The sequence below is a fragment of the Antechinus flavipes genome, chromosome 4 (genome assembly GCF_016432865.1).
Source record: "Antechinus flavipes isolate AdamAnt ecotype Samford, QLD, Australia chromosome 4, AdamAnt_v2, whole genome shotgun sequence".
NCBI classification, from domain to species: domain Eukaryota; kingdom Metazoa; phylum Chordata; class Mammalia; order Dasyuromorphia; family Dasyuridae; genus Antechinus; species Antechinus flavipes.
This window is the reverse complement of record NC_067401.1, coordinates 380,733,710-380,761,307: the sequence shown is the minus strand read 5'-3', so window position 1 is coordinate 380,761,307 and position 27,598 is coordinate 380,733,710. Positions and strand designations below refer to the sequence as shown.

Sequence of the window (27,598 nt, the reverse complement as noted above, 5' to 3'; positions counted from 1 at the left end):
CAAGTGAGATAATGTGAGCATTTTGAAACCATCTTATTCCCCAATCAAATTCTAGAAAAATGTCAGTTGTCATTGCTATCAGGAAAGCCAGCAGGGTGTTGTTGATAGAGAGCTGGGCTTAGACTCAAGAAGACCTGGGTCCAAGGCCTGCTCTGACACATGAGCTGTGTGGCTCCAGGCAAATCATTTAAATTTTCAGAACTCAGGGCAACTCACTAAGAGTATAAGTTGCAGAATGTGCTTTGATTGTGAGTTTATTCATCCAGGAGTTTCCTATAAGTCTGGTCCTGATGCCATCATCATTATCTAATAGGGGATAGATAGGAAACCCAAGTCTAATGAAATATTTATCCCTTAAGTAACAGATACTACTTAGAACATTGTGAATACCTTTTTTTCCCCACCTAGTGATTAAGAATTATACTATGATGGATTTCCTTTAAAGAATAAATTTCCTTAAATACTTTGAAGAGGTAATATCCATGAATAAATCCTGAAGCAGGAACAAAGTATTGCCAAGAAATTACCATTGCCTTTATTTCCATTTCTATGGGCAAAGTAAATTGTCAAAATTGAAAATTATTTAAATGAATTTATATTTAAGGCTGATACATGGCATGAGAAATTTATTTTCTATTCTAAATAACTTGTCTAGTTTGTTTTATTTTGTTTATCTGAATCAAGAGGCCATTTTCCTACTTATTTCACCAGAAAAACTAGGAAGAAACACTTGCTGACAAATTTTCCAAGAATTGCAAAAGGAGATGGCATATAGGAGGGAGAAATGGAAAAAACATGGTTCAACTCTATTTCAAATAATCTTGCCTTTTGCCCTGCTAACCAGTGTGCATGGTAAGTGATGGGGAATGGGGAATGAGGGAAAAAGTCATATAAACATCATTCATTTGAACATATTAATAGGACCTAATATCCGGAGAATCTCTCTCCAATATTGCCAAAGGGGTTTGTTGGACAGCTCACTCAATTATCTGAGATGGAACAAAATTGACATACACAATGACTCTTCTTAAACTTTTAGGGAATACCCAAAACCAATATACTCCCTGGGATCAACCAGGACTAAAATCAGAGATTTAACTAGGAATTTTTGTACCTTGGGGTAAGTTAATATTGAGAGAACTCATCAGGAGTGTCCCAACGGTAGAAAGAAAGTGTTTTCCTAGATAAGGCTCTTACTTTTGTTGGAGAGAAAGGAGATGATGCCATACTGGGGAGGAACAGAAGTGAAGCTCAAGATGTAACATCTATACTCTCTAAATTCCCATAAGGTGGGGGAAGCAGGAAGTGAATAGAAAACAAGAGAAATATTTAAATATAAAAAACCAACAGATAATTTTGATTATTTTAGTCTATTTCTGTTTATTGAGGGAGAGGACCAAAGATGGATAGAATTTCCCCCATGAGTCTGAAAATCTCTCTCTAGTCCTTGATATTTTAGAATTATAGTTACAGTTAGAAAAATGTCATGAGAGAAAATAAAATGATAGTGATAAATTATAAAGGTAATGTTAACTTTTTATTTCAGAATTAATAGTTAAAAAGAAGACTGATAAGATTTCTCTTTAAGATTCATCCAAAGGCTTTAGACTAAAATAATTTTAGAATTCTTTCTTAATATTTTTAAAAGAGAGAAGGAAAAAGAGGGGGCACTTGTGTCTGAATGACTGGGAGGATGATGATATCCTTGACAGTAATGGGAAAGTTGTTAAGGTAGGAGGCTTGAACTGAGAGGAAGTAATAGTCTTGTATTTGACATGTTGAGTTTGACATACATATGGGATATCTAATTCAAGATTTCAAAGGGAAGTTGTTCTGAAAGACTAAAGCTTTAAGATATACAGATTTGAAATTCATCTGTGTAAACTCATGGGAGCTGATAAGATTACTAAGAAAGACTGTATGAGAGGAAAAGAAAATAAGGCCCAGCATAGAGCCTTGAGTGATACCCAAAGAAGGGGGCTTCAGAGATGCTAAGAAGAATGGAGAGTGAGAAAATGCTATTACATTTAGTAATTTTGAAGAAAACGTTTCACATGAAAGATGAGATTGGAAGTCAGATTGCAAAGTGTTTAGAAAAGAGAAAAAGGAGATGGAGTGGGCTAGTATAAATGGTTTTCTCAAGGAGCTTAGTCACAAAGGGGAGGAGAGGTATTGAACATTAGTGAATAGGGATGGTCAAATCAAGTGAGGCTTTTTTTAAAAAGACAAATGTGTTTTAAAAAAATGATACCACTATAGCAGCAGTGAAGAAGTCAGCAAATTAAGAGAGACTGAAGTTTAGAGAAAGATAATGGAAGCAATCTTTTTAAGAAGATGGGAGGGAATAGGATCCAAGAATAAAGATAGAGGGGTTTGCCTTGGCAAGAATTTTTTTTAATTTGAAATAAGAACAAAAAAGGAGATAATAGAAAAAAAATACCTGAATGATGAGAAGAGGAGGAGAGAAAGTTCTTAATAAATGGACTCACTTTTTTGGGGCAAAGTATGAAGTAAATTCCTCCATTGAAAAAGTAAGTAGATAGCTCCTTGGGAAACTCGAGGAAAAATTAGAAGATTTAAAATAGAAATTGTAGAAATTACAAAAGCAAATCCATTAGAAATGAGTAGAACATTTGTTTTGTAGAGATGAAGGCTCAATTAGGAATAGATAACATATTTTTGTAGAGGGGCCTGTTAGCATGATTTTGAGGATTTCCCTGGCTCCATTCAGCAGTAGGTGAATAGAAGCAAAGGAGGCATCTGATAAGAACAATGCAAAATTGTTTTCTGGTTCTATAATCACAATTGGTTTATTAACTTGAATAATCTTGGCAAGGTGAGCAATAAGAAGGGTTAATAAAACTCAAGTCTTATCTTGTTATTGAATTAAGTTGTTGCATAAATAGAGAAGCAGAGGTAAGATTTTTGTGTCTTTTATCATCATCAAGCTATATTTTTTATTCCTGAGTACATATATACGTTCATTGTTTTCAAGGCATTGTATTGTGTTCTATGGGGATGAATAGATGCAAAAACATTACTCCTGCCTTTCTACAATATGCTATTTAACTCCTGGCATTATCAACAGATTCTAGGTTTTAATTTTTGAATCTCATTTGATTTGATGGCCAGGTTCTTGTGGTCCCTTGCCCAAACTTGTCTATGCTGCCCCAATGTCTATGGAAATGGCAAACAAAACTACCTTCTCAGATGGAGAACAAGTGAAATATGTTTGCCGCCCAGGCTACAGTCGGAATAGCTCCAGAGTTACACTTACCTGTAGAGATAATTCCTGGTATCCTACCACTCCATTCTGTGTCAGTGAGTACCTAACATTTGATTTTTGATTTCCTTACTTTGTTCTTTAGAGGTTTTCTGAATGTCTGTGTATTTCCCTGATTGTGAGGCACTTTTGAAAACTACAAGAACCTTTGGATCCTTAGGGAATTCCTGAGTCAGTTACTGTGTCAAGGTACAGGTACTGTGTCAAGGTGCATTTCATTTCTGAAAAAAAAATCAATATATGAAAATACAAAATGGAAAAATCATGGGGAAATCCTTTGTTCTGTGAAAGAAGATTTTTTAAAAAAAAAACTACAAAATAACTCACAAGCAACCTCTTTTAATACACAAACCACTTTTTGATTCATAAAATTTTGATTTATTTTTCAAGGTCCTTTATTTTGCACATGACCAACTGTCTCCAAATATTTGAAGGACTATCGTAGAGAAACATCAGATATTTTTTGTGCCTTTAGAAGGTAAAACTGAACTAAGAGTTAAAGTTAGGAAAGTCCTAAATGTTATATCTGTCCAACCGGAATGCTCTATCTTTTGAGCAAGTGAGTTCTGCATTTTTGAAAGTATGTAAGCAGACATTATTTGATTATTTTGATTATTTGAGTTGAGGATATGTTAGGAAATTTCTAAATCAAGCATGGGATTATCTAATATAACCTCTAACATCCCTACAATTATATAAGTTATTAGGCTTATACTTTACTCCCAGCTCTGATCTAGCTATTTGTGTGACATTGTACAAGTCCCTTCCTCTTACTGGATCCAGATTTTCTCCTGTATAAATTAAAGGGGTCAGATTAGATTATCTCTAAGGTCCTTTAAGGAGAAAAAAAGTTCTATGAATTTATAAGGAAGATTAGATATACCTATATTGTATTTTAAGTAGTTTTTTTTTAATTAAAAAGTTTTATGATTGTTCTTTTTTGAAATTTAATATTTTATTTTTCCCAATTCCATGTGGAAACAATTTTAACCTTTATTAATAATTGAATAATTCTGAGTTCCAAATTTTCTTCCACCCTCCCTCTCCCCCAGTTCTTGAGAAGGCAAGCAACTTGATAAAAGCCATTCATGTACAATCATGCAAAAAAATTATATTAGTCATGTTATGAAAGAAAACATAAAAAAGATAAGAAAAAAATTTAGTAAAAAAGAAAACCAAAAATAAATTTAAAAAAACCAAACAAACCAAAAACAAAACCAGTATGCTTCTAACTACATTCAGATTCCATCAGGTTTTTTTTGTAGCAGTGGATAGCATTCTTTCATCATAGACACTTAAAAATTGTCTTAGATAATTGTATTTTTAAAAATTTTAATAGCTTTTTTATTTACAAGTTATATGCATGGTTAATTTTACAGCATTGACAATGGCCAAACCATTTGTTCCAATTTTTCCCCTCCTCCTCATCCCCTCCCCTAGATGGCAGGATGACCAATACATGTTAAATATATTAAAGTATAAATTAAATACAAAATAAGTATACATGTCCAAACCATTATTTTGCTGTACAAAAAGAATCAGATTCTGAAATATTGTACAATTAGCCTGTGAAGGAAATAAAAAATGCAGATGGGCAAAAATATAGGGATTGGGAATTCTATGTAATGCTTCTTAGTCATCTCCCAGAGTTCTTTCGCTGGGTGTAGCTGGTTCAATTCATTACTGTTCTATTGGAACTGATTTGGTTCATCTCATTGCTGAGGATGGCCAGGTCCATCAGAATTGATCATCATATAGTATTGTTGTTGAAGTACATAATGATCTCCTGGTCCTGCTCATTTCTCTTAGCATCAGTTCGTGTAAGTCTCTCTAGGCCTTTCTGAAATCTAATATTAGATCACTGTATTGCTGAGAATAACTAAATCATTCACAGTTGATCATCATTACAATATTGCTGTTACTGTGTACAATATTCTCCTGGTTCTGCTTACATCAATTTGCATCAGTTCATGTAAGTCTTTTCAAGTTTTTTTGTTTGGATTGTTTTTAAAATTTTTTTTGGAATAGGGGTACTGCTGGATCAAAGGGTATGCACAGTTTGATTGCCCTTTGGATATAGTTCCAAATTGCTTTCCAGAATGGCTGGATCAGGTCACAATTCCACCAATAATGCATTAGTGTTCAAATTTTTCATATCCTTCCAACATTTATCATTTTCTTTTTCTGTCATGATAGACAATTTGATAGGTGTGAAGGAATACTTCAAATTTGTTTTAATTTGCTTTTTTCTAATCAACAGTGATTTAGGGCATTTTTTCATATGAACTATTGTAACTTTGGTTTCTTCATCAGAAAACTGCCTGTCCATATCCTTTGACTATTTATCATTTGGGGAATGATTTGTTTTATAAATTTGACTCAGTTCTCTATATATTTGAAAGATAAGATAAAGATCGAGAAGCTCACTGGAAATTTTCCCACAAAATTTCTGCTTTCCTTCAATATTGGTTTTGTTTGTACAAAATTTTAATTTTATTTTTAATTTAAATTGTCTATTTTATTTATTTATTTGCTGAGGCAATTGGGGTTAAGTGACTTGTCCAGGGTCACACAGCTAGGAGGTGTTAAGTGTCTGAGGCCAGATTTGAACTCAGGTCCTCCTGACTTCAAGGCTGGTGCTCTGTGCACTGAACCACCTAGCTGCCCCCAACACCTTCTATTTTGTATCCCAAAATTCTCTCTATCTCTTATTTGGTCATAAATTCTTCCCTCATCCATAGATCTGATTGATAAATTATTCTGTTCTCCTTTAATTTGCTTATAGTATCTTTCTTTATGCCCAAATCAAGTACCCATTTTGATCTAATTTTAGTATACAGTGTGAGATGTTGATCTCTAATTTCTGCCAAATTTCTGTCCTTCCTCCTCTCCCCCAGACTGCAAGCAATCTGATATAGGCTACACATGCACAATCATATTTTTTTGATTTATTAATAGCTTTTTATTTACAAGTTACATGCATGGGTAATTTTTCAGCATTGACAATTGCCAAATCTTTTGTTCCAAATTTTCCCCTCCTTCTCCCCAACTCCCTCCCCCAAATGGCAGGATGATCAATACATGTTAAATATGTTAAAGCATAAATTAAATACAAAATAAGCATACATGTCCAAACCATTATTTTGCTGTACAAAAAGAATTGGACTCTGAAATAGTGTACAGTTAGCCTGTAAAGGAAATAAAAAATGCAGGCGGACAAAAATATAGGGATTGGGAATTCTATGTAATGGTTCTTAGTCATCTCCCAGAGTTCTTTCACTGGGTATAGCTGGTTCAGTTAATTAGTGCTCCATTAGAACTGATTTGATTCATCTCATTGCTGAAGATGGCCACGTCCATCAGAATTGATCAACATATAATATTGTTGATGAGGTATATAATGATCTCCTGGTCCTGCTCATTTCACTCAGTATCAGTCCATGTAAGTCTTTCCAGATCTTTCTGAAATCATTCTGTTGGTCATTTCTTACTGAACAATAATATTCCATAATATTCATATGCCGCAATTTATTCAGCCATTCTCCAATTGATGGGCATCCACTCAGTTACCAGTTTCTGGCCACTACAAACAGGGTTGCCACAAACATTTTGGCACATACAGGTCCCTTACCCTTCTTTAGTGTCTCTTTGGGATATAAGCTCAGTAGTAACACTGCTGGATTAAAGGGTATGCATAGTTTGATAACTTTTTGAGCATAGTTCCAAATATGCACAATCATATTAAACAAATTTCCACATAAGTCATGTTATGAAAAAAGAATCAGAACCAAAAGGAAACAATGAAGAGAAAGGAAACCCCCCTCCCCAAAATGAAAACAGTATGCTTCAATCTGTATTGAGATTCCATAGTTCTTTCTCTGGATGTGTCTAACATGTTCTATTATGAGTCTTTTGGAATTATCTTAGATTATTATAATTCTGCGAAGGGCAAAGTCTATCAAAGCTGATCATCATACAATATACGGTTACCATGTACAATGTTCTCCTAGTTCTGCTTCCTTCATTCAGCATCAGTTCATGTAAGACTTCAGAGCTTTTTTGGGGGGAAACCCATCTGTTCATCATTTCTTATACAATAATAATATTCCATTACATTAATATGTCACAATTTGTTCAGCCATTCCCCAATTGATGGACATTTCCTCAATTTTCAATTCCTTGCTACCACAAAGAGAGCTGCTATAAACATTTTTTTTATATGTGGGTCCTTTTTCTGTTTTTATTATCTCTTTGGGATATAGGCCTAGTAGTGATATTCCTGGGTCCAGGGGTATGCACAGTTTTGTTGACCTCTGGGCATAGTTCCAAATTGCTCTACAGAATGGTTGGATCAGTTCACAATTCTACCAACAATGCCTTAATGGCCCAATTTTCCCACATCCTCTTTTAACATTTATAATTTTCATTTTCTGTTATATTAGCCAATCTGATAGATATGAGATGGTACTTCATAGTTGTTTCAATTTGCATTTGTTATATAAGTAATCACCATTATATTATGAAACAAAGCAAAATGATTGGCTTACATAGGACTCAAACCCATGAATTTTTAAAACTGAAGTATTATAGGTTCATTGAATTGTATTGAACTGTAAATAAAGAATTTTTATAATCTTTTAAAATTTTTTCCAATTTGGAAGTATAGTAAAGGTAGTAGACCCTTCCTCAGAATATTTTTAGTTATCTTTTTGTTTCATTTTGAGTTTTGACTTGTTTCCCTCCTTCCCAATCCCATATTAGAGAAAGCTAACATTTGATATAGATATATGTGGAATCATGCATACATACTTCCATATATCAGGTTTTTACCTCTGGAGATTGCATGTTCCTTCATAAATCCTTCATAATTGATTTAAATGTTAATATTACTAAGAATAGCTAGTCCTCTACAGTTATTCTTCAAACAATATTGCTGTTACTATAGTTCTTAGTTCTGTTCAATTCATTATGTATTATTTCATGTAAATCTTTCCATTTTTTTCTAAAATCAACCTGCTTGTCATTTCTTACAGCACAATAGTATTCCAGCACAAACATATACCATAAATTATTCAACTATGCTCAATTGATGATTATACTCTTAATTTCTAGTTCTTTGCCATCACAAAAAGATTCAAATCTATGATTTTGACTTATCCAGTTGGACTGGCAAATTGACCCAGCCAACTTATTAACAGACATAACTTGAGCTAGTGATCTCAAGATCTGAAGAGATTATATGATTGAACAACTAGGAGCAATTTAAGAAGTTTTTTGCCTCCCCCCACCATTCATTCTGCTGTAGAGATAATTTTTAAAAAATGGATCAAAGTCTTTTTTTTTCTTTTGTCTGTCGCAAAGAAGAATCTACAGAGACAATGAGAATAGAAGAAGTGAGGATTTATTCTAAGTTTTTGATCCTTTAGATCTTTCTGAAAGATAGGTCATGAAGATAAGGTTATGTCTTCCCCAATGCTTTTTTAAAAAACTGTCATAAGTTTCTAGCAATTAAAAACTTTAATTCCTGTTTATTTTCCTCTTAGAAAAACGATGCCATCACCCAGGAGAACTGAACAATGGGAGGGTGTTCATTAAGACAGACCTTGAATTTGGTTCCCAAATAGAATTTAGCTGCTTGGATGGGTGAGTGTCAGATAGCCTGAAATCCAATACCTTTTTGGTCTGTAGAAGAGAGCTTCATGCTGCAAAGAACAATTTCCAAAAAATAATAACTTCTTCCATTAGAATGTAAGGCTTAAAAACCTAGACATATAAACCTCTAGGAACATCTTAACTGAACCATTCTAGCAGTTTGAAGGTAAAGGTATGATTTATTTATTTTTATTTATTTATCCATTCATTCATTCATTCATTTATTTATCTATTTTTTGCCAAGGCAACTAGGGTTAAGTGACTTGCCCAGGGTCACACAGCTAGTTAGTGTTAACTGTCTGAGATCAGATTTGAATTCAGGTACTCCTGACTTCAGGGCTGGTGCTCTCTCTACTGCACCATTCAGCTGCCCCAAAGGTATGATTTATTAATCAGTCAGTAAGCATTTATTAAGTCAACACTTTGTACCAGCCACTGGGTATGGTGCTAAGAATGAAAATACAAAAATGGCACAGTGCCTGTCTTCAAGGGACTTAACATTTCACTAGGGTCACATTCACAGATGAATAAATACAATAATAAAAAAAATATCCAGTTATTTGGGGAAGAGGAACATTAAATTAGAGGAATTGAAAAAGGTCTTTTGAAAGAGGTATGAATACTAAAGTCAGTCCTTGAAGTTAGACAGAGTTCCAAGAATCAAAGGTGAAGAAAAAATGCATTCTGAGCACAGGGAGACAGTATGTATAAGATTTTCAGGTAAGGATATGGAACTTTTCATTTTTATTTTCACTGAAAACCTATATTTGTTAGTTTTACACTTTGATTTTGTTTTGTGTACTATGGAAGCTTACCAAATCCAGACAAGGAAGGTTATGAGGGGGATGGAAAAAATATTGTATTTGGAGGCAAAGGATCTAGATTTGAATCCTGGCTTTGTTATTTCCTACTGCTGTGATCCTAGACAAGATGCTTTACTTCTGTGGGCCTCAGTTTCTCATCTCTCATAGGAAAAAATAAATTGTCCTTGCCAATGGTGTCAAATACTAATGGAATTGGAATAATGCCTTGCAAAACACAAATTAACATTATGTATGCTATATTGTACTTTTATTTATTTTTAAAAATATTTCCCAATTATATTTTAATCCGGTGATCTCATTCAGCAGTTTTTCAGGTGGCCAGATATGGTCCCTTCCAAATCTCAAATTCTATAATTTTGTATATTTTCTTTTATTACATAGTGAGAAGTAGAAAATTCTATGAAGTAGAAATAGAAAATCTTTTTTTTAATAGCTTTTTATTTACAAGTTATATGCATGGGTAATTTTACAGCATTGACAATTGCCAAACCTTTTGTGACAATTTTTCCCCTCCTTCCCCCCACTCCCTCCCCTAGATGGCTGGATGACCAATACTGTTAAATATAGTAAAGTATAAATTAAATAAAAAATAAGTATACATGACCAAATCTTTATTTTGCTATACAAAAAGAATCGGACTCTGAAATATTGTACAATAAGCTTGTGAAGGAAATCAAAAATGCAGACAGGCAAAAATATAGAGATTGGGAATTAAATGTAATGGTTCTTAGGAAATAGAAAATCTAACCTTTCTCTTTGTGCCTCTGTTTTCAGGAAACTTAGAGCTAAGTACACATTAGTCAGAAGTGATTTCAAATTCTAACTTTACAACTTACTTCTTATTCAACTCTTAGAAAGTCACTTCATCTTTCTCATATATGACTGATTCACTCTTCTCAAAAAATTTCAACAACTCTCTGGGTCTCAGTTTCCTCATCTGTAAAATGATGAGGTGAAATGATATAATTTCTAAAGTGCCTTCTAGTTCTAACGCCTGTTAATGGGAACAAAACACCAAAAGCTGACCTCTCAGAGACTCAGTATATCTATGATTGTTCTCCTTTCATTGACTTTTGTTACTTTTGTTGTTTGTGTTATGAAATCCCATATCCCTTTTGGAAGCAGATAAAATATAAATTAATAATGATAATCTTGATGATATTGTGATTGCTAGTTTCACTAAAAATGTTTAATTCAAGGAAAATGGTGATAGAAGGACTAAGCTGATGGAATGGAGTTCGGAGTTGGAAGAATAACACAGAAGATATCAAGCTCTATGAGTCTAGCAATCAAGAAGTCAAAGCATTTGACAGGAGTCAATGTTTAATCACAGTTAAAGGAAACTGGAGGTCTAAAATTCAGGAAGTCTTGAAGTTGAGAGGGGAAATAAGCAAATATTATTTCAATTCAAAGATAAGCATAAGGAAAGCATTCAACGTCTTAGCTTGCTCAGAGGAACAACAATCACTAGTCTAACATTCCTAAATTGGCCAAATCCCAAAGACAAAAAGAACCTACTTATCTTCTGCCTCTTTTTACAGTAAGTAGAAAGTGATCTTAAGTTTTTAAAAAGTGAGAAGTTAAGGAAAGGATGCACAGCTACAAGCATGGTCTTCCTTTGTTCTGGAAGGAATCTTTCTCTAGGGATCTTATCCCATTGATGAACTGTACTTGAGTTGGTCAAAGTTATTGTTGGTATCTAGTGGATAAGATGCCAAAGAGAAACTATTAAGGTATCTCTTATGGCTGAATTATGCTTATGGTAAGAAGAATTTAACTAATGCTTTTGATTCAACTCATTCAGATACAACTTAATTGGATCATCAACAAGTACCTGTGAGATTTTTGAAACAGGAGTTACTTGGAGTGATCCTATCCCACAATGTGAAAGTAAGTCAAGACCTTTTCTAGTTGTTCATGAACTTTCTTGTCCTCAAAGTTCTTGTATTTTTAAGTCATCCTTAACTTTTCCCTTTCTCTCATTCTACATTTTCAATTTATTATCAAGTTTTCTCAATTCTTTCTCCACAGCCTGTCTCATGACATTCTCTTTTTTCTATCCTTAGATTATCACTGATACTTTGGAATGATTACAATAGCTATATGATTGATCTCTCCTCCTCTTTTTCCATATAGAAGTCAAGAAGAGATTTTTAAGCATCAGATGTAACCACATCATTCTTCTCAAGAAGCTCCAGTGGTTTCCTATTGATTCTAAAATCAAACATAAATGCCTTTGTTTGGCATTTAAACCCTTTACAATCTGAATCTGACCCATCATTCTAGAATTAATTAATAGATATTATAGATTTAGAGCTAAAGGGCTCTTAGAGGTCATCGAGTAAAATAAAATCCTATTTTACATATAAGGAAACCAAGCCACAAGGAGATATAAGTGACTTGCCCAGAGTCAGACAACTAGTAAATGTCTGAGTCGACTGATTTTCATTCTACCTGATGCTGATTTGAATACTCTAGCCATCATATTATTCCATATAACTACAGCTATTCCATATATCTCTCTCCCATACCTTCTATATTCTAACCAAACTAGCCCACTTCACTTTCCCTATACATAAATATTCCATCTCTCATCTTTGTTCTGTGCAAGGTGGATCCCAATGCCTGAAATATTCTCCTCCTCCTCTTATAATTCCTAGCTTCAACCAAAGTTCAGCTCAAGTTCAAGCTTCCTACACAAGTCCTTTTCTGATTCTTTCAACCCCATAATTACTCTCAAAATAAACTGCTTGGTATTTACTTTGTATATATTTATATTTACTTATTTATGCATATTCTTATACCTAGTAGAACACTGAAGGGAGGGACTATTTCCATTTTTGCCTTTGTGTCCCCAGCATCTTGCACAGCATTGGAACATAGACAGAGATTACTAAATGCTTTTGAGAATTAATTTGCCATGTAATGACACTCACAGAAGCATTTGAAGTATGCTAGATTTGAAGTCAGAGGATCTGGATTCATATGTCAGCTCTACTTCTTATTTCTTGTGGGACCTTTGTTTTTCTGAACTTTAGTTTCCTCAACTGCAAAATTTCTTGATTGGACTCTATACCCTCTAAGGATCCTTCTAAATGGAAACTTATGATTCTGTATATGATAGAGAGTTAGCTGGATAAAAAATAGATGACTGATAGAAGGCTAGATGAATAGATACATAAGAAAGATATATGAAGAGTTAGATGATAGTACTGATAGACAAATGATAGATAAATTGACATGGATGGCTGAATAGATATAGATTAGATAAAATAGAGATGGATAGATTGTATTAGATGGATAGATATGTGAATAGATGAATTATGGATAAATATAGATAGACATGAATAGATAAATGATGGATAAATATATACAGATAAAGAGATAGATAATAAATATAGATAGAGGGATGGATGGATGAATGGATGGGTAAAAAACTCATTAAGCATTGGCGATAAAATTTTTAAAACTGATAATACTCTCAAGTTTATATTCTAATAGGAAAAGACAAAGGCATAAGGGGAGATGAAAGAGGGGTAGAGAAGTTCCATGTTAGGGAACAGAGGGTGAGTCATTCATTGAGGAGAAATGAGTTAGCTGCCGAGGAAGTAGAATTATCTGGAGAATTAATTGAATTGGGAATGAAGGGAGCAGCTTGACTGAAGGGGAAAAGTGTATAAGCATGTACTAAGTATCTATGTGCCAAGCATAGTACTTAGCACTTTATAAATATTATCTCATTCAATTTTGTTTTTGTTGTTGTTGAATCATTTCAGTTGTGTTCAAAGTTTCATGACCCCTACCTCCCCCTTTGAGCTTTCTTGGCAAAGATACAGGAAAGGTTTGCTATTGCCTTCTCCAGCTCATTTTACGAATGTGAAGACTGAGGCAAACAGGGTTAAATGACTTGCTCAGGTTCACACAACCAGTTAAGTGTCTGAGGCCAGACTGGAACTCAGGAAGAGGACTTCCTGACTTTAAGCCTTGCACTCTGTTCACTGTACCAACTAGCTGTCCTCTCATTCAATAGCCCGATCAAAAAACAGCAGTCCCCGGCCAGAGACATCCTTATGAACAGGCCTAAGGGCAGTGTTATTCTAAGAGGCTCAAAGTAGCTAGTGGGAAGGTAGAACACCAGAGAGTGAGTTGAGCTTAAAGGAGAGTACAGAGATAACAATAAATTCCTTCCCTGATTATATTTTCTTCTCCACTTGTATCCAGTTATAATTTGTCCGCCACCACCACACATCAGCAATGGAAAGCACAGCAACAGAGAAGATGAAATCTATAGCTTCGGCTCTTCCGTAACCTACAGATGCAACCCTCCATTCTCACTTATAGGAGAAGCCTCGATTTCCTGTATTGTAGTCAATGGGACCATTGGTACATGGAGTCCACAACCCCCTACATGCAAAAGTAAGTGAAGAAGGTGAAGAAGTGTAAAAGAAGAACAACATCTTTAAGATTTTAGTTGTTTAATGGAGGATGGAAGTTGGAAGAGGTGGTGACAGCAACTCACTTGAGTGCAATAATTGTATATACATTTTATATTAGTTGAGCATCAGCAGGTTGCCTAAGGCTAGACCAAGTGAGAAACAAAATTGTCTCTGTCTTCGAGAAGCTTAAAGGCCAAAGGGAGCCATAAGAGGACTGGTATATATTGTACCATTAATATCTGTGTAACACTCTGGGCTCATTTCCACAGTGGGCACTAGCAATGCTAAGTTGGATACCCTGAGGATTCTAGGGTAACTATATGGGTGGCCAACCCAACCTATTTACCGACAAGTTCTCCTTGTAACAATCAACTTGTAGATCAGTTAGCTTTTAGCAAAGGCATTTACCCAAATGCTATAGCAAGAACAAGTATTTCATAGCATTTACCCTCAAACCTGAGACATACTCTCCCACAACTATACCTTAAGTTCATATTAAGTAAGACTAGGTACAAATTTATAGTATGGTGATACTGAGGCTCTCGTGTAGAGATGACAAAAGTCTAAGGCAATTCACAACTCTGGACTTGCAGTTTCTCAGTATTCTTTAATTCTCTGAGGGTCCTCACTCCCTCTGCTGAAGGGTCTCAAAGATAGATAGATGAATGGTCCCATTAGTCAGCTTATCTGGCTTCTCATAGGCCACAACATCTCTGTTCAGCAGTTGACCTGGTACTAGGATGATTCAGGAAACCCACTCAGTTGTAAAGCTACTTTGTTACAGAGCTAGGCTGCTTCCAGACTGTGCCAAAAATCTCTCTCAACCACTGGGCTCTTCCGAGAGTGTAATGTGTCAGCTGGATAGATTGATATTCTGGATTCTCTAGACTTACTTTTAGATGGGTAAATGTAGCCTCTGGCATAGATGAGTCTACAATACTCTTGTCTTAGGCTAAAAACTTACAGAAGCTTATCTTATTAGACTCCTCAGAGAAAGACTTGTGAGATTTGTAACTTCCAGACAGGATATGGAAGAGGTCTAGGCTTTCCTGTTCAATACTTTCTTCTAGTTCAGAGGTAGTATTCCTGGAATGTGACCCCACTTTTACGTGTGATGATTAGCTAAATTGTAATTCCCAGATGCCTATTGGGTCACAGGTGGATAAGTGGCTGAGGACAAAGGTAATAAAGGTTTCTGTCTTGAGATAAGTTCTCTCATCTCAAGTTCATCTCTCACTGGTCTCTTCATTTACAATGGACTATTCAAGCTTTAATGCCCCTTTTAGGAATAGATGAAGTATTTCCTTTGCATCTTTTTCCTTTACAAGTCAATGTCTTTGGATCTTCTGACCTTCAACCTTTTTGAAGTCTAAATTACATATTCTTGCTACTCAGGAACATTATTCCCTTTCTTAACTCTTAAGTAATTTTTGGATTCTATAGGACAAAGTCAATTCCTCCTCTGCTGCACCTCCATTTTCTCATCTATAATAAGAATCTTAACCAATATGACTATGATCTGGAACATCACACTATGGTCAGAATGATGGAGCAAATGTAGCTGTTCATTTATTCTGATTTTTTTGGAGCTTGGTACTAGGCAAATATTTGAAGTTATGAAATATTTTTACTATGCCTCATGAATTGTAGAATTGTAATTTAAAAGCACCTTAGTAGCAAAACACAAACTTCGCAAATTCCTAACCTGTATTGATAAACTTGGCTTTTAAAAAATATTTCAATAGAATTGGCTTCCTTTGTATTCCTATGTATTGTATATATTTAAAAATATTATTTTGAAGAATCCTTAGGCTTCAGCACATTGCCAAAGGAGTCTATGACACAAAAAAGGTTAAGAACCTCTGATCTAGGTCAATATCCTCACTGTACTAACTAGGGAACTTTCTGACATGTATCTGCATGCAACATTAGGGATGTCCATTCATGCCTTTGCTAATGTGTTCATGTTGTTACATCAGATAATTTGGGCTAAGTCTCTTGTTTTCTTCCTTTAGAGGTCATCTGTAAGCAGCCACAGTTTCCAAATGGGAAGTTAACCTCTGGTCTTGGACCCATCTACACATACAGAGACACTGTTATGCTCGAATGCAACAGGGGTTACCTTATAAATGGCAGCAATGTGATTCACTGTGGAGCTGACAATCAGTGGATTCCTGATATCCCCACTTGTGAGATCAGTAAGTATGGACACATTCTACACGACTCTAAGTGTATAGGAACACATAAAGGACTGGTGTTAATATATTTTGTCATATAATTTTGTTCTGTTTCAGTCCTCAGAACACTAGATGACTGATTCTTTTTTTTTTTTTTTTTGAGGTAATTGGGGTTAAGTGAATTGTCCAGGGTCACACAGCTAGGAAGTGTTAAGTATCTGAGTTCAGATTTGAACTCAGGTTCTCCTGACTTTAGGGCTGGTGCTCTATCCACTGTGCAACCTAGCTGCCCTAGATGGTTGATTCTTAAAGAGCTCCATTTTCCCCTGATGTAAAAGAAACATAAATCCAGTCTGTTTATATGTTTATATTAAATGCTAATTATGATAATTATCATTTGCTATGTTTCCAGCCCCTTGGCCTCACCAACCATATAAACAGAGCTGGATCACTTTGTATCACTTTGCAAAACTTAAGCACACATATACACATCTTTGATCTTCACAACTATCCTAGAAGGCAGCTGGTTTGATTATCTCCATTTTTATAGATGAGGAAGCTAAGGCTGAGAAAAGTTAAGTAATTAGCTCAGCCATACAATTAGCAAATAGCTGAGAATGGATTGGAATTCAGGAATTTCTGGTTTCAATTACAATATTTTAGCCACTGTAACCATCCCCGTTGTCCCTTTTATTTTACTTTGTAAAATTTTTGCCTCCAGTCCAACCCAAAGAACCTACCATTCAAAATATAGAAAGTTGGGGCTCAATAGATATATTTTAGCAATGATGATTTCAGTTAGTGGAAATTATATTTAGAATCATTTCTTATACAAACATAATATTACTAGGAAAGACAAAAGAGACTGAAAACCAAAGCTTCAGTTGTGAATAGTCAAAAAATATTTTTTCTTGCCAGATCTTTATCTAAAATGTAAAAGATGAAGTTCCTAGAGGTAATCAAGGTTGGTGACTAGCTAGACGCCTTTTGTCCATTCTCATAATCCAATTAGGAAGCACTGCAAACTTTTGCAATTTGTCTTTACTGCAGGGTTACTGGAAAGTCCAGTCCTTCTTCTTGAATATAAGGTCATTCAAAGATAAATTATTTTAGATGGGATTAATATTGTTGTTGTTAAGAATATAATAACATAATAATAATAGCTAATATTTATATAGAACTTCAATGTTTACAAAATTCTTTATATATGTTTTCTCATTTGCTTTTTCACAGCTATTTGGGAGATAGGTTCCATGATTATATCCATTTCACCAATGAAGAAACTGGGGCACAAAAAGATTAAATGACTTGTCCAGTATATGAATCAGGATTTGAACTCAGGTCTTCCTGATTCCAATTATACACAATGCTTTGTGCACTATATTCTCTAGTTTAAGAAGACAGACAATATCTCCTCTCTGGGTTCTTTCAATGACCAGAAACCATTCATCTTTCGAATCTGAACATTCTGCCTACAGCTGTGCACACTATATGGTATTTCCACATTTAGACATATTCAGTGCACTGGTGGAGATGTTTCTGTAGTAGTGTCCTTTTCCCCCACCTACCTCTTTGCAGGCTTCAATAAGGACACATTTTATTCCACAGAGATATCTTTCAGTTCCTGGACAATTCCCTGTGTCTAGTTTTTCCTTTCCCAGTTACACCCAAAGAGAATTTCTGACAATTTCAGTGGTATCTTAGATCATTGTTTAAGTTAGTTTCTTCCATGTCATCCTTTAAAATGTCAGACTGCTATGTTGTTATGATTGGCCTTGGTAACTAACACTTGTTTTCAATGCTTCTTATGACCAGATGCCTGCACTAAAAAACCAGTTATTGAAAATGCTGATGTTGAACGCTATTATAGATATGAGAGTGTGTTCCCGGTTGGCACTGTATTAACATTTACATGTAATAATGGATACAAAGCCACTCCAGATACATCACTTACTGCAACCTGCCAGAAAGATTTTAGCTGGCAAATGAAGGGAGGATTTTGTGAGAGTAAGTATCATTTACTATCTCTATTTTCATCTGTGAAACCCAGTTTTAAGAAACGAGTTGATTTTGACAGTGCATTTTGGGCAATGGTTTTATCCAGCCTTAGTTATGCAAACCATAATTCAATATTAACCATACTGCAACAAAAGAAAGAAAGAAAGAGACAGACACAAGGACACAGAGAGAATGAGAATGAAAATAAGGGAAGGAGGAAGGGAGGGAAGGAGGAATATATGAAATCAAAACAATCTAGGAAACAAAGAAATGTGGTGTTCTCTTCTTTTTTATAATATAATCGTTCTCTCTGAGAGCAGGTTTCTTGGAAGAGGTTTTCTGGAGGCAGCCTTAGTTTCAGTTCAGAGTAATAATCACCTCAAATATAGCCAGCTGATAAAATCCAAACGTTTATTTTCTCCTTTCTTGATTCCAAGAGCTCTTGCAGCTTATCCTTTGCCTCTGCTTTCTTCAGCCTCCACCCAGCACAAAGGTGGAAGATGGATTGAATCTGACTCCATCTCCGAGAGTGGGCTTGTGGGCTTCTGTATCTCCCAGAGTGCTCTGGGGCCCCAAGAGTTTCTTGCTTATATGCTGTTCACTGAGTACACACCAATCATTATATCACTGGGAAACCATTGTTTGTTGTATGATTAAATCAATGCTAACCTAGATTTAAACAATGTCTCCTCGATTCCACTTAGTACCTTGTTTCAAGTTCTAGCTCATAACATCTCCTCGTAGGATCAGATCAATCATACTGGACCATGTTAAATTAGATAATTATTGTCTCTATCAACTCTAATGAGTTAACACTTTGTAAGGATTTCAACAAAGAAGGAAAGAAGGAAGGAAGGAAGGAAGGAAGGAAGGAAGGAAGGAAGGAAGGAAGGAAGGAAGGAAGGAAGGAAGAAAAAAATAATAATCTGCACTCAAAGTTCATTAGTTGTCTCTCTGGAGGTGGATAGCATTTTTTATCACAAGTTCTTTGGAAATGTCATTGATCATAGTATTGTTCTTTCTTTCACAGTCAATAATATTGCTGTTACTATGCATAATGCTCTTTTGGTTTTGATCACTTCATTTTGTTTCAGTTTATATGGATCTTCTCAGATTTTTCTGATGCCATCCTGCTCATCATTTCTTTTCTTTTCTTTTTTTAGATTTCTTTTTTTTTATTTTTTCATAATTATAACTTTTTTATTGACAGAACCCATCTTGGGTAAATTTTTACAACATTATCCCTTGCACTCACTTCTGTTTCAACTTTTCCCCTCCCTCCCCCAGATGGCAAGCAGTCCTATACATGTTAAATATGGCACAGTATATCCTAGATACAATATATGTGTGCAGAACCGAACAGTTCTCTTGTTGCACAGGAAGAATTCGATTCAGAAAGTAAAAATAACCCGGGAAGAAAAACAAAAATGCAAATAGTACATTCATTTCCCAGTGTTCTTTCTTTGGGTGTAGCTGCTTCTGTCCATCATTGATTAATTGAAACTGAGTTAGATTTCTTTGTCGAAGAAATCCACTTCTGTCAGAATACATCCTCATGTAGTATCGCTGTTGATGTATACAATGATCTCCTGGTTCTGCTCATTTCACTTAGCATCAGTTCATGTAAGTCTCTCCAAGCCCCACTGTATTTGTCCTGCTGGTCATTTCTTACAGAACAACCCAACCATTCTCCAATTGATGGGCATCCATTCATTTTCCAGTTTCTAGCCACTACAAACAGGGCTGCCACAAACATTTTGGCACATACAGGTCCCTTTCCCTTCTTTAGTATCCTTTGGGGTATAAGCCCAGTAGTAGCACTGCTGGATCAAAGAGTATTCACAGTTGATAACTTTTTGCTGCTTGTCATTTCTTATAGAACAATAGTATTCATCACAATAATATACTGCAACTTGTTCCCAATTGGTGGACATTCCTTCAATTTCCAATTATTTGTCATGGCAAAAAGAGCTGCTACAATTTTTTTTTTTTTACATAAAAGCCCTTTTATTTTTCATTTTATCTTTTTGAGATACTAATTGTGATATGGTTGAATCAAAGAGTATTTATGTTTTATACCTTTTGAACATAATTACAAATTGCTCTCCAGAATAGGTTAGTTCACAACTCTACCAACAATGCATTAATGTACCTATTTTTTTTGACATTTCCTCCATAATGTCATTTTCCTTTTCTGCCATGTTAGCCTTCCTAATGGTCTGAGATGTCGCTGCAAAGTTGTTTCAAGTTGTGTGTGTGTGTGTGTGTGTGTGTGTGTATGTGTGTGTGTGAGAGAGAGAAGAGAAAGAGAGAAAGAGAGAGAGAGAGACAAAGAGAGAGAGAGAGAGAGAGAGAGAGAGAGAGAGAGAGAGAGACAGAGACAGAGAGAGACAGAGAGAGAGAGAATCTTGATCACCTAAGGGTCAATTCTATGAAGTGTTTAGAATGATAAGGTTGAGATCAGAGACATGTTGAAGGCCTGTCTTTGTCCACATATATGCCTTTCAAAGTCTCTCTCTACAAATGTCTTGAGTCAGATTCCAAGAGACTCTGTTGTCTCTAAAAGCTGGAATGAAGGAAGTCTGAAGTTTTCACACCAACTTCAGATAAGCACACAGTAACAAGTCATCATTCCTTTGCAACAATTATGCAAAATGTTCCAGGCATAGCTGAAAACTCAGGTCACACAAATAAATAGGATAAAAATGACTGTCTAATGATTTAGTCTTTACAACATTTACAAAGAAACATAAAATCAAAGCTATCTAATTTGGTTAATGAATAAATTATTTTAACTCAGATACATATTTAATCTAATATTTTGTTGCTGAGACTTCCAACACAAAAATAAAAACAGATGGACATGCTTGTCTTAGGATTCAGCAAATCAAAGGCAGATCTGGAGAAGAATGCAAATATATCACTTCATTCCCCTGCCTTCAACCTCTTTGAAATGTAGATGTTGTTGTTATTTTTATAAAGTGGAAATCAGATCCTCAGTTCTTGACATATCCTTTAAAAATTTCAATATTTTCTAATTTAAGTATATTTGCCTTCTTAATTTCAACAACCTCTTTCTTTCTCAGGGATTTGCTGCCCATCACCAGTGATTAATAATGGAAAAATCCTACAGTTCATCAATGACTGCAAATATATACCAAGGCGCCATATTAAAATTCAGTGTGAAGGTTACCAACAAGAGAGTATCTGCGGACAAGATGGTACATGGAAACCTGAAATAACCACGTGTGAATATAAAAAAAAAACTGGTAACTGAAATTGATTTCTAAGTTACAAGGCATTGCTAGCTCAGTCATATTTATTATATTTCATTAATTTCCTCATGGTAAGGGTGACGCTGGGACAGCTTTTCTAAGTAGGAAAAGAGGAAAATCTTGATGAGAAAAAAAATTTCCTTGACATAGAACATTTGGAGTATTATATTAAGTTATGGAAGACATTATTAAACTAAAGTACACCCAGAGGAAGCCAAGAAGGATGTGAAGGAACTGGAAAGAATACTGATTAAAGGTTGGAAGTGAATCTTTATAATAGAAAAGAAAAGATTTTAGGTACCGCTTTCAGGAATCTGAAGAAATGTTTGTTACATGGAAGAGGAAGTGGGCTTATTCTTCTTGGCAGAAAAAAGGAGCAATGATTGTTAATTTTCTGAAAAGGAAATTTTGGCTGGATATAAAGAAAAACTAAAACTTTTAAACAATTGAATGTCCAAGACCAGGAAGAGCTGTTTGAGGAGATAATATGTTCTCCATCAATGAAAGTCTTCAGATCACTTGTTATCTAACTAAGCTCAAATTTTACATATCCAATAATAATTCTATATCTCTCTAACATTTGTCATCTCTGAGACCTCCAATTTCTTTACCTTTCAGTATTTTCTCTCAGGCCATTACTCTTGTTCTGACTTTGCTTTCTTCCTTCTCCAACCTTCATTCTACAATTAACCCGTTTAATGATAAATTATTCTTTACTCTTGAATCACTTGACCATTTGCCCTTTTACCATCCATTCCTTGCCAAACTTCAGCCCTGAGTTATTCCCATTGTATGACTCCTCCATACTTCATGTGCTAGCTAAATAGAGCTAGAAAAAGTCACACTCCTGTGTTGACTGGATAAATTATAAACTCACATTATTTAATTTTAACTGAGTCCATGCTGTTCCTGGGCAATCTTTTGACTCTCCATCTCCCTCCTTATAGATATCTATTTCAATCTTCTTTCTTCAAGTTTCTACTTTTCCTGCTTTTTCTCGGTTGAGAACTTTGCTTCTTTACTGTGAAAATTAAAAAATATTTAGTATGAGCTCTTCTTCTCCTTTCAATTCAAACCCCCTTTACATAAGTCTCAACTCTATCCTCCTCTAGACGAATCTTTGACAATGAGATAGCTTTTCTTCTTGCCAAAACAACCCTTCTCTCATTCCATTCCCTTGTCTTCTCCCAAAGAACATAATCTTAACATTCCTTCTCATTGCACTCTTTAATCTTCAATCTTTTGTAATATACTGGTTCCTTTCCTAATGCCTTCAAAAATGCTGAGATTTCCTTCATTAAAAAAAAGCCCAAGAAAACAACAACAACAAAAAACTTTTCACTATATCTTGTCATCCCCTCAATATATCATTCCTTAGTTTTCCCCCACTTTTCAAGCAAGTAGGTGTTGTCTACACTTGCTGCTTTTATTTCCTTTCCTCTAATTTCATAATTCTACTTGCTTTCCAAAGTTACCACTGATTTCTAAATAGACAAATACAATTGCCTCTTTTTTAGTCTTTATTCTTATTGACCTACTTGCTGCTTTTGGGATAGTTGGCTACCTTCTCCTTCTGGATATTCTTCTTTAGACTTTCCTGATCATCTTTTTCCCTTTAACCCCCTACCTGCATGACCATTCTTTCTCAATCTTCTTTGCTGGTTCTTCATCCAAATCATATCCTTTAATTGGCTATTCCCCAAGGTTCTGACTTAAACCTAGTTTCTCTATATACCTTTTCTTTCAGTAATATTATCAAATCCCATGGGTTAATTGTCATTTCTATGCTGTTGATTCCCATTTATATATCCAACTATAGTTATCCCCCTAAGCTTCAGTCCCTCATCATCAATTGACTATTTAATATTATAGTAAATGATTAGTTAAATTTCATATTTTTTTCAATCAACAAATATTTCTTTCCTCTGCATGTCTCTCTTTCTTTCCCAATACACACACTGGAGAAGGGAGTAAAGCTTATAATAAATATGTATAATTACGTGAAACTAATTCCCACATTAGCTATGCCTATTGTTCCTTTCTAATCCCAGAGAGAGCTCAAACTTTACATATCCAAAACAGAATTAATTTTCTTTCCACCCAGCTCATGCCTCTTTCTAACTTCCCTATTTCTATTGAAGGCAATATCATTTTTCTAATCTCCCATGTTTTTAATAGAAAGGAAGGAAACAATAAATTATTATGCAAGAATAATTATATAATATGCACTGTATTTAAGTGCTTTACCAATATTATTTCATTTGATCCTGGGTGAGGAGGTGTTATTATTACTCTTCTTTTACAGTTAGGAAACTGAAACAGACAGAAAGTGACTTACCTCAACCACATAGAAAGTAAGTGTCTGATGCATACTTAAAGCATCATTGATGAATTTTTAGTTCAGATTCTTTGAACCATTGTCACAACATTCCAACAGCTTTATATACCATTAAATGGAAACCACTGGCATTATGGATAGATCTAGAAGGATTGAAGAAGCCCCAAGGCATATTAGCAGTATGACCATGGACAAACTACTTAATCTTCCAGTGTGCCAGGCAACTGTGTAAAAAGTTACAGATGATTTGCTGATGGGTAGAGAGAGTTTCCACACCATATTTTCTTCACAGGTTCAGATAGGCTTCCTACTGTTTTCTCATCTCTGCATCAATGTGCAAGGCACTGTAATATTGCAGTGGCAATGATAAATAACTCCACCTTCAAAGAGTTTATATTCCACGAGGAGAGTTCATGTAAAACAAGAAAGAAGAGAAGATCAATATCTAAGGGAATCCAAAATCCCTAATCAATCCTAACCCTTCTGAAGCCTTAATCTAGAAGTGATATGGGTAGATACTATTGCAATAGGGAATGAAGCTAAATGATCCTTTTGGAGACCTCATTAAATGGAAAGGATGAAGACCTTTTCTAGATCCTCCAGCTCTTATTTTTGTCAATGATGAGTGGAAAATATAAATGTTTTCTTACTTAATCATCATTCTTACTCTTTCTTTCTTGTCATCCTAGTTTGCAGTTCACCTAAGACCATTGCAAATGGGAACTTTACAATAAATGAGGGATATTTTGTTGTTTCTGTGAACTATTTCTGCAATGATGGATATGACCTAATAGGAGAGCCAACAAATACCTGCAAATTTTCAAAATGGTCAAATCCTTTCCCTCATTGTCAAGGTAATTAAGCCTTGTTTAATGGGAAGGAGAAACCAAGAAAGATCTGGTAATAGAGTTTCTTCAGTGCCATGTGGTTTCACTTAGCACTTTCCTTCTCAAAAGTGTCTTTTGGGAATATTGGGTAAGGGTACTAACATAAGCAGGTCGACAAAGGAGCTCTTGGTTTAATATCAAATTTCTAAGAAGTATCACATATTTACCTCAGTCACATGTGGAGCTACTGCTATGTGATATACTATATAATATCATGTGTAAGGCATATTACTTTTTTAGATTTCAAACTTTATTAGGTAGTAAGAGATAATCAAATGTGTATAGGTTAAATTTAAGAGTGGTTATTCAATCAAACTTATTCTACAGAGGCAAGAGAGATTCAGATGCTGCAGAGGGTTTGCACATAATATATAACATATTTAATATGTTTTATTAACATAACATATATTGCATAAGACATTAGCTATAATATAAAACTATTTGTTTATTTATATGTATACCTTTATTTGTTTTTGCTAGTTGTGATCAGAGAACCTTAACTGGTAAGTTAATTCCCATTTAAAAAGAGAGAAAAATGAGAGAAGAAAAGGGAAATAAGCTGCCAAAGTTCATTTAGAAGTAACACTACTGAGGTGAGGGGAGATAGGAAACCCTTAGTCTTCAAGGACACTTTAGGTATCCTATCTCATTTAACCTTCAGATTAAAAGGAACTTATCATTCCTTGCATCTGAAAAATATAAACTATTCATTGAAGGTATTTTTTTGTTATAGCTCTTTGTCCAAAACCAAAGGTATCAAATGCAAAACTGTTTTCAGAGAAGTCTCAGTACCTAAGTGGTGAAAAAGTCAATATCCAGTGTTCTCCTGGCTATCATTTGCTTGGCCCTCAAAACATCACTTGCTCAGAGAATAGATCCTGGATTCCAGAAGTACCCAAGTGTGAATGGGTAAGTAATACCCATGAGATTATCTTCTTATCTATGTGACCCCTCAGTGACATATAGAACAATGGGTAAGGTCATAAAGTGAGAAATGCCCCCAAGAGAAGTAGTAAAATAATGCCCATGATAGGGAAGGTAGATCGGTTATAACTAAAAAGTGATATATCTATTGAGGTTAATTTCTGAGATGTTTGAAATCACTTACAGGAACTACTTCATCTTTAAAGCATCTTATTGAGTTGGTCATAGATTAGGTTTATCTTCTGTGCTGTGGCTAGAAAGCCTCTCCCTTTCAAGGGCACATCAACACTTTTACCACAAGCAGCCCATGAAGCAACAAAAGTCTTTAGAATACCTCAAACTAAGACTAAATCCTAGCTCAGCATAATCTAGGCAGCTATTTCTCTTGGGAGTTTAGAAAATTCATTGTTAACTCTTGTTAAATTCCCAGTTATAAACCTGTGTCCCCACAACCCATTTCAGGGATTCTAAAATACTCTTAGGAGCTACTGGAGCCAAAATGTTTTGCTGGACTATGCATATTTGTTATATTTATTCTATTTAATTGTTCAATTGATTGGGAGGAAGAGAATTAGAGCTAGTAAAAAATAAACTTTTAAAAACTCAACAAAAGCTAGATGAAATAGACTAAATCTGAATTCCTGATTTTATCATGATGATTTTTGTGCTACAGATACCTGCTAGTTCAAATCTTAATGTTCCCCTTACAATATGAAAAAATTGAAAACTCAGAATCTTGGAAAGAGTGACCCAGCTTGTTCTGACTCCAAACCCCATGTGTTTCTTTCCAAGAGGTAAATTGGCCTCAATTTCCCTTTCCCTCTCCCCTCCCCTTGTATGTCCCCTTGTGCTTCTTCTTGGATCCTGCTTGCAGTCTTGCTAGTATTTTCTTCAGTTATAACTATCCATTTTTGTGACTTAGTTCAATCCTGGAAAGAAATGCTACTCAGATCCAAAGAAATGTCTGACCCTTTTTGCTCTTCAGGACAGGGAAAGTCTTGACATAGACACCAAAATAATCTTGTTCTTTTCCCCAAATGGAAGTCTTTCTAAAATCATATTTTTTTCTGTTTTTTAGGAATTCTCTGAAGGCTGTGAAAAAGTTTCAGTAGGCTATAAGCTTATGCAGTGCCTCCCAAATGCCCAGGATGTCAAGTTGGCCCTAGAGATAGAAAAATTATCCCTGGAGATTGAGTTGTTGAAACAAGCAATAGGCAAAAATAAAATGAATTCTAATCAGGAGTCATCATCACAATCATGTACACACAAAATTGAAAAAGATCCACAAACTTACCCTTATTATTGATGCTGTTCTTTAGATTCTCATTCATGGGAATAAACGGTTACACTGGGAGAGTTTGTTAACGTATTTTATGCTTTTGTAAATAAAAAACTGATGATAATTTGACCAATAGAAGTCTAGTCTTCTAGATTGAGCAGTACAACTGGCTACTATAAATAAAACCATTAGAAAAACAGATTGCATTTGCTGTTATTTAATTCCCCTCTATTATAGGATGGGAGGATTCTCCCCTGGCCCAGAGAGAATTAAACCCACTCTTCAAAATTGTTTAGAATGGATAGTGTCACATAATAGAGAGAAAACTAGCTGTGAAATCAGGAGGACCTGGATTGAAGTCCTGATTCATACATATACTGGCTGTGTAGCTCAATTGGACATATAAAAAAAGAAGTAAAAAAATCTAATGAAGAAAATAACTCATTAAAAATCAGAACTGAACAAATAGAAATGAACAATTCATTGAGACATCAGGAATCTATCAAGCAAAACCAAAAAAATAGA

General features: G+C 34.9%; 1 protein-coding gene and 1 long non-coding RNA gene across 3 annotated transcripts in view; one reads left to right on the top strand and one right to left on the bottom strand.

Moving 5' to 3' along the window:
* Nucleotides 1-27,598, bottom strand: part of LOC127562624 (uncharacterized) — a 315,428-nt gene that overhangs the window by 117,033 nt on the left and 170,797 nt on the right. The window lies entirely within an intron of this gene.
* On the top strand, nt 726-27,272 carry LOC127562615 (C4b-binding protein alpha chain-like). Of its 2 annotated transcripts, XM_051998477.1 has the most exons (11): nt 726-852; nt 3,133-3,321; nt 8,827-8,926; nt 11,564-11,649; nt 13,981-14,175; nt 16,211-16,393; nt 18,188-18,379; nt 21,457-21,639; nt 24,673-24,837; nt 25,604-25,779; nt 26,873-27,272. In XM_051998477.1, exons 1-11 carry the CDS (start codon nt 765-767, stop codon nt 27,098-27,100), a joined length of 1,785 nt encoding a protein of 594 aa, XP_051854437.1. In that variant the 5' UTR covers nt 726-764; the 3' UTR covers nt 27,101-27,272. The 2 variants fall into 2 exon arrangements, with proteins under 2 accessions (XP_051854437.1, XP_051854438.1); XM_051998478.1 differs by lacking the exon at nt 24,673-24,837 and having other exon boundaries at nt 727-852.

Bases quoted from the DNA above. Each gene is read 5' to 3' on its own strand.
- LOC127562615 (XM_051998477.1), top strand. From the start codon at position 765: ATGGCATATAGGAGGGAGAAATGGAAAAAACATGGTTCAACTCTATTT. The intron at 14,176-16,210 runs GTAAGTGAAGAA...TTCTTCCTTTAG, and splicing joins ACAACCCCCTACATGCAAAA to AGGTCATCTGTAAGCAGCCA. The intron at 21,640-24,672 runs GTAACTGAAATT...TTGTCATCCTAG, and splicing joins TGAATATAAAAAAAAAACTG to TTTGCAGTTCACCTAAGACC.